We start from the raw sequence: 11,910 nt of genomic DNA, 5'->3' as shown, positions 1-11,910 counted from the left end.
TATGCTTCCAGTGATAGGTGACGTACCCGTCAACAGCGAGACGCCTGTTCAGTCTATCAAGACCCGTCGACCCGGCTTAGTCTCTCGAAAGTGCTCATATGGGTAGGTTGTGCGCAGGGACGGAGATAGGGCCGGTGCTACGTAGCACCGGCCTAGCAAGCATGTTTAAAAGAAGAATCTATTGATTATCTAGCTTATAAGTATGAAAAATCTACAATTATAGCAAGTATAGCACCATTAGACCAATCTTAGCACACTCCTTGTCCTGTTTCTGGCTCCGGCCCTGATTGTGCGCTGTGTGTTCATACGCGTAAGTGTTCACACGGTTTGCACCGTGTTTTCAGAAAAATAAAAATATACTCACTCCATCTCATACCAAGTGACTCAAATTTACCAAATACGAATGTGTGTGTATGTATATTCATACCATGTGTAATGCTTGGTCACTTAATACCGCCTTCCCAATTGAGATATTCATCACAGAAGTAAAAGTCTTTATCGCCCCTCTGCCTCCTAATCCACTCCCCCCGGAACGAGAAAAGGCGGAACCCTAACCTTCCAGTTGCCGCCGGCGAAAACCCTAGAAGCCGTCTCTCCTCGCACCCCCCAAGCAAATGGTACTTCCCCTGTCGTTCTCTAGCTCTCAAGTTCGTATCATAGATGCTGCTATTGATCGAAATGTGGATTGCCCTGATGAATCGCGACTGGTTACTTCTTGCAGCTGGGGAGGGGTCGAGGCCGGGGCCGTGGAGGCGGGGGCAGGGGGAGATTCGTCGGCGGAAGGGGTGACGGTTCGCCCCGTCTCGGTGCCCGCGATGAGCCACCGCTGCCACCACGGCGCTCCTCTGGGTGGGGCGTGGCGCCGCCGTCTCGGCACCTGTGGGTGGGGAGCTTGGGCTCCGGTGTCACGGTTTCCGACCTTTCCGAGCTGTTCCTTCGGTGTGGCGAGATCGAAGGCATCACCCGCGACCCTGGTCGGAGCTTCGCCTTCGTGAGCTTCATGAGGGAGCATGAGGCGGTCGCGGCGGTACGGGAGCTGCAGGGGACCCGGCTCCGCGGGGCGCCCATTAGGATCGAGTTTTCCAAGGGGGTTAGTGTTGACCATCCTTCTGCCTCGAGCACGGTTTGCTACATTTATTTTGAATTGTTCATAAACATATGCTCTGTCTCGAAAGTATCATTCGTGAAGTGCTCTTCTCTTTTCATGTTGTGTGACATGAATTTTGGAAGAAGTATAACCAAGTCTCAAGAGTCAAGACAATCTGGGTGTTGAGTACTTAAGAGTTATGACGCATGGTTTTGCTTTGAAGAAAAAGAAAACAGGTTCATGCATATAATGAGCATGTACAATGAAATATAATTTCTTTCCTGTGCTTGGATAATGCAGAACCTCACATTACTCAACTAGATATTTTCCATACAAAGGGGATCGTTGCATCACAGGTTTTCCACGAAACCAAATAGTTGACGCCCACAGTGTCTATTCAGCCGCAACCCTACAGACATGTGCACTATGCATGGAATTGTTAACACCTCAGATTGTACATAAATAGGGTTGTTAATTATGACATGTCTCACCTGGTCATCCCACTGGGAGTCAACAATTCCGAGATCTATCACGGCTTACATGACGTCTCAGACTATAATTTGGTTATAATCTTGGAGGAGTCAAGTATTGTTAACTTTCATCTAGGACATGATGCTACAGAGCCTCCAAAAGGCAGTGCTTAGAAGATCAGATGCAGTGTTATCATGGTCTGAGAAATCTTTTTTTGAACTGGAGATCACAAGCAGTAGGATGCTTCATATTTAGAATTTTTCTAATTCTGGACAACCTTGTTAGGCAATCAGGTGAATTATACTGCACAAGAAATTTTTCCAGCACATTCCATTATTTCAGAAAAATAAGAGAGTACCCATTGTCTATGGAATCAGGCGAGGTTTTCAGCAAGTGCAGTTTGATTAGATCATTTAATATATTGACATGTCCACATTAAATTTCCTAGGCAGTGGTCCATTCGGAGCACTGGCTCTGTTAAGTTTTACTCAGGCGTTATTGTTATATGAACCATGTCAAAGACATCATCTGCAGCTTTACTAGAACCATTACGGAGTGCCAGGACATGCATTGTTTCTGTAAATTACTGCGGACACTCATCAAGAACTGTTGTCCTATACTTCCATATGAACCTGTGATTTCTTATGGTCTACGTATCCCCCATTTCTTTTATTACTTTGCTTTGTGGCATCTAGCTAAATAGTCGCTTTAAAGTAATGACTGGAAGACTGCAGTATCAGATTTTGACTTGTGACTCTAACATCTAAAACGTTATAGGTATTTTACAACTGCTAACCAATCTCACCTCACCCCCACAAAGAATGACTTAAATGCATTAAATGTCAAAACCCATTGTCAACAACAGTATGCCTCATCGGGACCCTGAATATCTTGATACTGAACAACAAATAACTGAATGGCATGATAGTCTTAGGACCGCTTTATTTTGTCTGTGTTCTGATAACATGCATATATTTATCTTTGTGGATGAACTCCAAATCATGATACGTACAGTTACATGATACTGTAAACAGTTTTTGGAATTGAACATACTTTGTGCTGATTGATCAATCAAGCTTCTTGGTTTGTGGAATCTGATGATATGAGTAACCCTGTTTGGCATAAAGTTACCATCACGTTACCATGTTATGCTGGCAATGACTAAAAGGTTTAGTTCAGATGATGCAAGTATATGTCAGTTCATTCAGCATCCATGTGAGACTGTCTTGATCTTGTTTTATTCTAGCTTCACCAACGGATAGCTAGTAAAAAACAGATGATCCAAAAGTGCTGTGAGCCCACGGCAAGTCCTTACGTTACATATCATAGTACAGATGTCTGTGGCACCATCGTGGTGGTTTATGTGATGAGCTTTGTTCCGATGGAAAACAGACGATTGTGGTCCTAAGTAGTTGCTTGACACCTTGTGCAGTTCAGGCTGAATCTGGTACAACCTTATTGTTTATCAGACACGGACATAGGTATGACACTTTGACAGACCAACCTTATGTTCTATATCTTGTGGATCTAATAACAGTATGGACATATGTACTTCCTGCATTTCAGTCACAGAAAAAAATAGTGAACCTAATCATCAATTTGTCAGTTGCAAACTAACATTTACATCATTCACTACTCATGACTAACTGATGTTCTAAAAATTGGCCGATTAGGCCTAGAACAGGTGGCCACCTGCCTCCAGGGTGCCCTTGTAGCTGGTAAGCACAGAAAGGTTGGGAGGCTGATTGTGATAGCAGCCTGTATGTAATGTTTGATTAACATTGACATATTCATATGGTGGCCAGATGCCCTGCAATAAATGGCTCACTTTCAGCACATGGTAACATATGCATGCTAGAAGCACAATACGCAAAATGGATCCCCAGCTTAATTCATTTGAAAACAGATGATTACCTATTGGTGCTATGATATATATATCAGTATTCGAGCATCTCCAAGAGATGATGTAAAATAGGGCACCTGAAAACTGTTTTAGGGCACCAGTTTTTGGGTTTTAGGGCACCCGTACCAGATGATGTAAAATAGGGCAGCAGCAAAATTTCAGATGATGTAAAATAGGGCACCACACACCGAATAAATTTAAAACATGCAAATTTAAACATCACTACAAGTAGTTTAAAACATGCAAACATGGTTTAAACATCACTAATCATCACTCTCGTGCTCGAGATCATCCCAGTTAATATCGTCATCTTCCAACACTATCGTCAAGGGACCAACATCATCTTCAATCTTCATTGTCGAGGGACCTGCCTCGTCATGCTGCTTCTTTCTCTGTCCGTCCCTCTTGGCGAAGTACTCTGCCTGCAATAGTTCTGGATGCGCCGCCCTGCATCACTTGGGGCCAAAATTGTTTTGGGGCCCAAGTTTGCATCAGTTGGGGCCAAAATTTTGGGCTGCAAGGGAGTGAGCCTAGCTCATTTGGTTGGGGGAGTGGGTGTACAATCCCAACACCTGAGTTCAAATCCTCACCGATGAGAATTTAGGTTCCTATTATACTATACGGGTCTCCCTTACAGTTTCCTATCAAAAAAAAATTGGGCTGCTCCAAAAAATTTGCATCACCAAATAGGGATGCATAATCTCTCTGAGCACTTTTTTTGGCCTCCCGTGCCCTAAAAGTCAGTTTTTTGGGCACCTAATTTGTTTTACATCATCTTTTGGAGATGCTCTTACAATCATCTTTGTTTACCTCGCCAACATCACTAGTCTAGCTCCTTTAACGCACTCGCCAGAAGGAACTAAGAGATATCCATGTTGATTTATTTGCCTCAATGAGGCATGATTGTTTGTCATGATTCATCATAGTGCCTCCAATTTAATTAGCTCGAGCCTGCAATTGAAAGTAACCTTAAGTAAGAAAATTATAGGGGCAGACGTGCACTAATCTGCTAACTGTGGAAGGAATACTGAAGTACAACTGGATTTATAGCATGTGGTTGAGCCTATGTAGCACTAATATGAGATACGAGGATGATGATACACATGCGATATAATTCCTTGTGTTTTGTACTTAGCGACATACACATTAAGAAAACACTGAAAATGACATATAGGTAAATGTAATACTTAGGCCATACACAACTGATATGACTCTTTTCCCATGTCCTATTCTGTGCGTAAGCTAGCTCTAATTAAGGGTGAAATGGAGGAAGGGGTGGACATGAAAGATGCAAGTGAGTAACTGATCCAGCTGTTCTGTTGATATTCATATGATGTAATGTGAAATCAAGACCTGAAATTTTATAGTGAAGAATGATGGCTGGATAGAAAACTGTCTCTGTTGCTCCACAAAGAATTTTTTTCCTCTCTAAAACAAATCATGCAAATTACAAAAAAGAAACAGGCAATGCACCACAAGTTACAGAAAACCTTGGCTATACTAGTAAGTCTGCATAACATCATGTTTTCTTAATGAAAATGTTTAACAGAACCACTTGTAACTGGATACAAACCCAAAACTCTCTGGTCTCTGCTGGTTATCACATCGACATCATCTTTGACTGCATCTGGCATTGTTGCAGCTTGCCAGGAGCTTTCTTCTGTTCGAAGTACCTGTGGTTTTGTGCAACACTTAGGTCACACTATCTTGGTAATGTGCCAAAACTAATGTAAATGGGGTTTGATGCAATGTAAAGGCCACAAAAATCATGGTTATGTGTGACTTCCACTGTACCTAGGATTTTCTGCAACTTGTGCCACGATGCATGTAAATTTCTACTCCCTCCGTTCCTTGAAAGAGGGCATATTAGCTTTCATTAAGACAAGACTTTGACCACAAATTACTGTGTTAAGGTGTGGTTTATATGACATATAATCTGCATCGCTAGATTCGTTATCAAAAGTACTTCATAATACTTGTGGTTTCATCTCATATAAACCAGACCTTAACATAGTAATTTGTGGAAAGCCTTGTCTTAACGAAAACTAATATGTCCTCTTTCAAAGGAACGGAGGGAGTATAATTTACTCAATATATCCGACATCTTACCGATACATTTGTTCTGCCTGATTGCGGACAAACTAACTCTTGGAAGTAGTGTTTGTAAATTGGAATCTACTGAGGATTCCACATGGCTGATTATTAAGTAAACACTAGCACAATACCCCGTGCGTTGCTACGGACTAAAAAAAATACATTTTCAAAGAGAATGTTGTACTATTATCTATTATCTTGGGTTATATAGTCCATATTTGTTCTCATCTTAAGGATATCTGTCGAATCAAAAAAAGTGATGTAAAAAAAAAGTGACGTGATCCAAAGGAGGGAGTGCCGTCACCAGTTGATTTTATAGGAGTATATTTAAGAGTGTCTTGTCCTATTATCCATTATTATGTTAGATCATATAATCCATATTTGTGCCCATCTTAATGCTGTACTATTTTCTATCATGGAACTTATTGTATGCTCTAGAAGAGAGTCATTATCTAGAAATACTAGCTCTCTGTTTTCAAATTTACTTTGAGATTATGGTTGTAGCCAATTGAGTTGTCTTCACTGCCGTGGGAGGTATACCTGGATGTTTGTTCTGTCTTGTTTAAGTTCATGCTTAGCAATCAGAACTAGATAACTTACGATTTTGTCCATCTTGTATGCTTTGTTGCATATACTAGTGGTGACAGGTTACCTGAAGTATTTGAATTTACAGGATAAGTCTTCCGGTAGCTCTATGGATGACAGATATACTCAATATGCTGATGAGAGACATTTTGTCGAACGTGGAAGAAAACAGCAACTGAGCCCTGAACAATCAATTGATAAATCTAAAAGAAATAAGTCTACAGAACCTAGTGAGGTGTTATGGATAGGATTTCCTGCTGGTCTAAAGGTAGATGAAACAGCTCTGTGGGAAGCCTTTTCATCTTTTGGCGAGATTGTGAAGATAACATCATTCCCTGGCCGTACCTATGCATTTGTTAAGTATACTTCCATTGCCGCGGCATGCAAGGCAAAAGAAGCACTTCAGGGGAGGCTTTTCAATAATCCACGAGTAAGCATATGCTTTTCCCGTAATGAAGGTGTTGCAGCAGAAGCTGGAAAAGGTTCCTTTGTTCCCCCGTATTCCCCCCGTTTAAACCCTAGTGCTCGGTCTATCTTTGAAGAACAGGATTCTGAAGCCTTTCCCAGGCCTAGGCCTTTCGATAGTCCTCCAAGAGATTTGCACATGTCATCACATTTTGGTCCTGAAAGATTACTGAGAGATGCTGGTGATCGGGGCTTCAGCAGGGATAATTATTTTTGGCATGGACCTGAAATAGAGCCTGGTCCTGTTTCTAATTTTGAACCTTTTAGGAAGCTAGGGTTGGGTCCAGAAAGGAGGATATCTGAGGATCTATATGAACAACATAGAAGTAGCCCTGCTGTTAGGAGTGATGCACCATGGCACAATATTCCTTTTGAACGATCTCGGAGACCCTTACCATTGGAGGATTCTTGGGATGCAGAGGATAATTCGTACCCATTTTCAAAGAAGCCGAGGACTGGTGAACATGATGCTGAACTTCCCGAATATCCTTTCGCTGAGTTTGAACGAAGACATGTTTCTGGCTACCCAAGGAGGCCCATCTATGACCTGCCAGAGGATGATACATACCCCATAAATTATCAACCTACCCCTGTGCATGGTAGAAATTACATTGATCCTTTAAGGAATCCAATCCCACTTGTAGATAGACATGAACCATGGCTTTCGCAGAACAGTTTTGCTACGCAGTCAGGAGAAGTAGACAGAACAACTCCTGAACACCATGGATCCCTTCCCCTTCCTAAGGAAGAATGGAAATGGAATGGTACAATAGCAAAGGGAGGTGCACCAATATGCCGAGCTCGGTGCTTCCCTGTCGGAAAGGTTCTTAACTTCATGCTGTAAGTTTGGATTCTTCTTTTCCTTTATTTTCTTGTTCTCACCGAGGTACATTATTCAACTCAACATGCAAACCTTCGAATTCTCTCCCATCTTAGATTTTTAGTGAAAACATAAGTGTCTTTACATCTACTATCCAAGTTAAATCATTGGTATCTAGATTACATGCACTTAGGGTGTCTTTGGTTGAGAAAACCAAGTAGAATGGAATGGAATGTTTTTTCTGATACCTGTGTTTGGTTCGTGGAATATAGCAAAGTGGAATAGGATGGGATGGTTCCACTAAGGGCCAGTTCGTTTCTGCCCTTCCCGGTGGGGATTGACATGGAAATTTTGAAATTCAGTTCAATTTCCCCAGATTCCCTGTTGATCCCTGCAGGGATTGCTGGAAACAAACATGGCCTAAAGGAATATTCCAGAAATATGTGGAACCAACTCATACCTCCAAATCATGGGTCTCACTTGGTTCCTCACTCATTGCTCCAATCATTTTCTCAACCAAACAAATTCTGGAACCCTTCGGTTCTCCTACCGAACACCAACCATTCCAATCCATAGATCTAGAACAAATCCATTCCATTCTACTTGTTCCTCCCAACCAAACACACCCTTGATGTGATCACTTTGACATTCCACTCACTTTGTTATTTGTTTGAGCATCTCTTGCATAGCCAATAGTCCTTCACTTTTTCTTGCTTGTCACCTTGATGATTTCTTATTTTTCAGGCCCGAGTTTTTGAATTGCACTGCTAGGACAAATCTGGAGATGCTTTCTAAGCACTACTATGAAGCCGCTAGCAGTTGGGTCGTGTTTTTCGTTCCAGAAAATGATGCTGACATTTCAGCTTATAATGATTTCATGAACTACCTTGGTGATAAGCAGCGTGCAGCAGTTTGTAAACTTGGAGAAAGGAGCACCTTGTTCCTTGTTCCACCTTCAGACTTTTCTGAGCAAGTGTTGAGGGTGCCAGGAAAAGTGAGCATATCTGGAGTCATTTTGAAGTTTCAGCAGGCAAATCCAGACTTAACCTCAACAAATCACCAAGTAGAAGCACTTGAAAAACTGCCCCCATCTTTTGTGACTCATTTGAACACTGATGTGTGTAGTCATGAAGATCGAGATGCATCGAGAAGACACAACCCTCCAGATATCAGGACACTTAATCAGGATCCAGATTATCTCCGGTCCTCAACTGGAATAAGTACTCCTGCAAGTACAGATTTTATTCCACCCTACAAGTTTGCAAATGCTCCTCCATATCTGGGCTCTCAGTTACCTCAACAAGTGCCAGCACCAGATTCCCACAGGGAGATAAGACATGACCAGCACCAGCGATCGCCAAACATGTGGTCCTCAGGATGGTCCAATAACAATGACCCAAGTCCAGGGTCTGGTAATTTCAATTCTTTAGCTACGACTGCAATCTCACATACAGTAAATGACATGAAACGAGAGCCGTACTCATTGGCTACTCAGGGAGTACCAGCAAAAGGGACACCATCAGGGTATGCACCTGGTGAAGCATCAAGCATGTCCTTGCTTTCCATGGAACCGCCATCACACCAGGCAGTAAGACCTCAACAACCTCCATCTCTCCCAGTATCTCTTCCTCCAGAGCACCTTGCACAACTGGCCACTCATATCGCCCAACAAAAGCAACAAGGAATAGAAGCTGGTTTCCCTGTAGGCAGCTCGAACACACAATCAGGATACATGCAGAACTCCAATCCACATGGGCATGCTTTAGTGATGCCAGACAGCTCAGTTTCTGTACACAACTCGCTGTTACCAGGTGCACCATCTGTACCGTCGCAATTACAGCTCCATGTTCCGCCAATACAAGGTTTGCTACCATCAAACCCACCAATGCTTCCAATTCTCCTATACCTTGTCATACCACTTTGCATTTACCACTATGCATGATTTGGTGAGTGCAGCTCATTCTTCGATGCCATTGGGATCATTTGTTCCTCCGCTTCCAGAAGGTCCTCCCCCCTTTCGGCAGCTCACATCAGGCGCTGCCTCAGTACAACCTTTGCTTTCTTCTGGCCAGCAGACTGGCCAGCAACTGCCTGCTCAGGAAGACCTTGGCGGAGATCCTCAAAAGCGCCTTCAAGCAACATTGCAGTTGGCAGCAACCCTCCTTCAGCAGATACAGAAACAATCAAAACCTGGTGGCCAGAATTAGATATGAGGTAACTGTTTACCAAAGTATTTTGTTTTTACTTTTTCTTATTATTATGCATGATATCCTATTTGTATTGGTGCATTTCAGGCTTCCAGCTGGGTATTTGTTAACATTACTTTTATATTCTTTAGTTTAAACTCTTGTTTGGATTAAGTTGAAATTTGTAAAATATTTCATGTTGGTGAAATCATTGTTGATGGTTTCGCTTTATCTATTTCTCCGCTGTTTGTAGTTGGTTATGCTGTTTTGCCTGCTAGAAAGAATTTTATTTCAGAATCCTGCGACGATGGCAAAAGGGGAAACGGAATTTGCTGAAGTTGCAGCCAGTTGCAATTTAGTCCTCTAGATCTATGAGGTCTTTAAGTGTATTAAGTTTTTGTTAGATATAATGCCTGTGGTGAAAAAGAATTATTTTCAGTTAGTGGGCAGTGGGGCACTGGGGCATTGGGTAATAGCTCAACGGCACAGGGAAGTGCCAAGCTAAGAGTGAGGTTTAAATGGGAAGATAATAATGTGGTTTGTTAGGAAAATTAGGATTATAATCTTAGGCATCAAGTTGTGTCTTCCCTATAAAAGGGGCACCATGTATCCCTTATGATTAATTAGAAGAAACTAGTAAATAACTAAATATCTAATCCCCCGCCCCTAACCTTCTCTCCCTCTCATCCAAGCACCATGACCAGCCAACCCTTTTTCCTTGGAGTTGTACCCCCAACCTTGTCATGCCCATCAGTCTTAGGACCAGTACTAGTTACAGCACATGACACAGTTTCACCTTCATAATGTTAATTTTAAGCAGAGAATTGAACCATATTATTTCCAATGGCCAATTGATGGAACTTTACTTTTCATGTTTATGGAGCAGTTTTGGCGGGACGCATAACTTTTGTTGAGACATACTCCATAAACAAAAGTTATGTACAGAACACAATTGTAAACGCGTGTATCTTTCAACAGATTATGAGGACATCGAGTCAATGCACACAATTTTTAGAGTAGTACAGAACACAAGAAAATAGAATGGTGCCAATGGGATAGAACTAGTAGATGAATGCAGGATGAAAGGGCATACACGAAGTGTGTTTACAATGAGAGGGTGTAGAAGATGGAAGTTTAAGAATGACTCTAAGAATCAGACTATCTCCAAGACGACATGCAGGGAATTTGGTTCCTTGTGTCTTGATGTCTCTCCAAACCATCGGATGGTTGCATTGGGTCGTTCTCGGGGCACATGTAAGAACACTCCTAGCGTGTAATGTGGCAATGGGTCAGGTTTTACACGGGTTGAACAATATCAAATCCATAGCGATGCCCATGAAGGTACCCACTGCTCGCCCATGAAGATACCCATGGGCAGAAAATCATGCCTTTCCTTGACCAAAACAGAAATGCCTTCTGGGTTTCTTTCCTTATGGGTCTAGTTTTTACACGTGTGGATAAGAATACTACACATGGTTGGCTACTCTCTCCTGGCCAGATAATCAAGTGTATCCAAACAAGGTTAATCGCTGATACTGCCCCTTTGGAGGTGGTCGTACATGTTATTCGACCAATATGGTTGTGAGCTTCGTTGTGTTTTAACTCAAAAGAGCTCACAAGTGAAGTGTTATAATATTGTTAAGGCCATGTTCCAAACCCGCTCTATATTCGCAGAATTTTGTTTAACATTAGTAAAATGAAAAATAATTTTGTTTGCAGCAATCACAACTAACTGATGTTTCATTTACGTTTGATGGCAGGTTATTCCTCATATTGGCACATAAGTACCATGTCGTGTGTATGCCTGCCTACCAACAGTATGGAACTGCTTGTTGAGCTTATGGTTTAGTGGCATCGCTTTTTGGTTGTAACAGTTGCATCCTCATGGGCTATTTGATGATGTCTGAATTCTAGAATTCCGTATGTTTTTCTTTAGCCCGTTTATTACACCCTTGACATGGATATACAAAAATCTAATTCGCACCAAGTGTTCTGTTGACATGGCTTCTCTTATCAATTTATACAGTCCACTTTGTTGTTTTCTTTTTATAACATTGCACCATCCATCATTTGTTCATCTCAGGACTACGAGCCTTGGAGATACTTGCTTTTTCATTTACCTTTAATGCCTTTGATTCACCATCTATGAAGTTCTCCCTAGGTGCTAATATGCATTGCGATCTATATTTATATACTCAATTCAGGTTATATGACCTCCTTCATTAGGCATCTTCTGGTTCTAGTAACCTTCCAGCAGAGATGGAAGTTCCCTCATAGGATTGAAAGTACAGATATTTCA

General features: G+C 41.9%; 1 protein-coding gene across 1 annotated transcript; it reads left to right on the top strand.

Moving 5' to 3' along the window:
- The first annotated feature begins 467 nt into the window (after positions 1-467).
- LOC100824421 (flowering time control protein FPA) lies at positions 468-11,663 on the top strand. The gene is made up of 6 exons (XM_010239736.3): positions 468-617; positions 722-1,090; positions 6,229-7,445; positions 8,170-9,287; positions 9,382-9,639; positions 11,372-11,663. Exons 1-5 carry the CDS (start codon positions 615-617, stop codon positions 9,630-9,632), a joined length of 2,958 nt encoding a protein of 985 aa, XP_010238038.1. The 5' UTR covers positions 468-614; the 3' UTR covers positions 9,633-9,639; positions 11,372-11,663.
- The last annotated feature ends 247 nt before the right edge of the window (positions 11,664-11,910 follow it).

Source organism: Brachypodium distachyon, chromosome 4 (genome assembly GCF_000005505.3).
Source record: "Brachypodium distachyon strain Bd21 chromosome 4, Brachypodium_distachyon_v3.0, whole genome shotgun sequence".
NCBI classification, from domain to species: Eukaryota; Viridiplantae; Streptophyta; class Magnoliopsida; order Poales; family Poaceae; genus Brachypodium; species Brachypodium distachyon.
Note: the sequence above shows the minus strand (reverse complement) of the source record. Positions and strands in the feature narration are given on the sequence as shown.

Excerpts from the sequence above, each read along its gene's own strand:
- LOC100824421 (XM_010239736.3), top strand. Across the intron at positions 1,091-6,228 it reads GGATCGAGTTTTCCAAGGGG|GATAAGTCTTCCGGTAGCTC; the intron begins GTTAGTGTTGAC and ends TTGAATTTACAG. Across the intron at positions 7,446-8,169 it reads AAGGTTCTTAACTTCATGCT|GCCCGAGTTTTTGAATTGCA; the intron begins GTAAGTTTGGAT and ends CTTATTTTTCAG.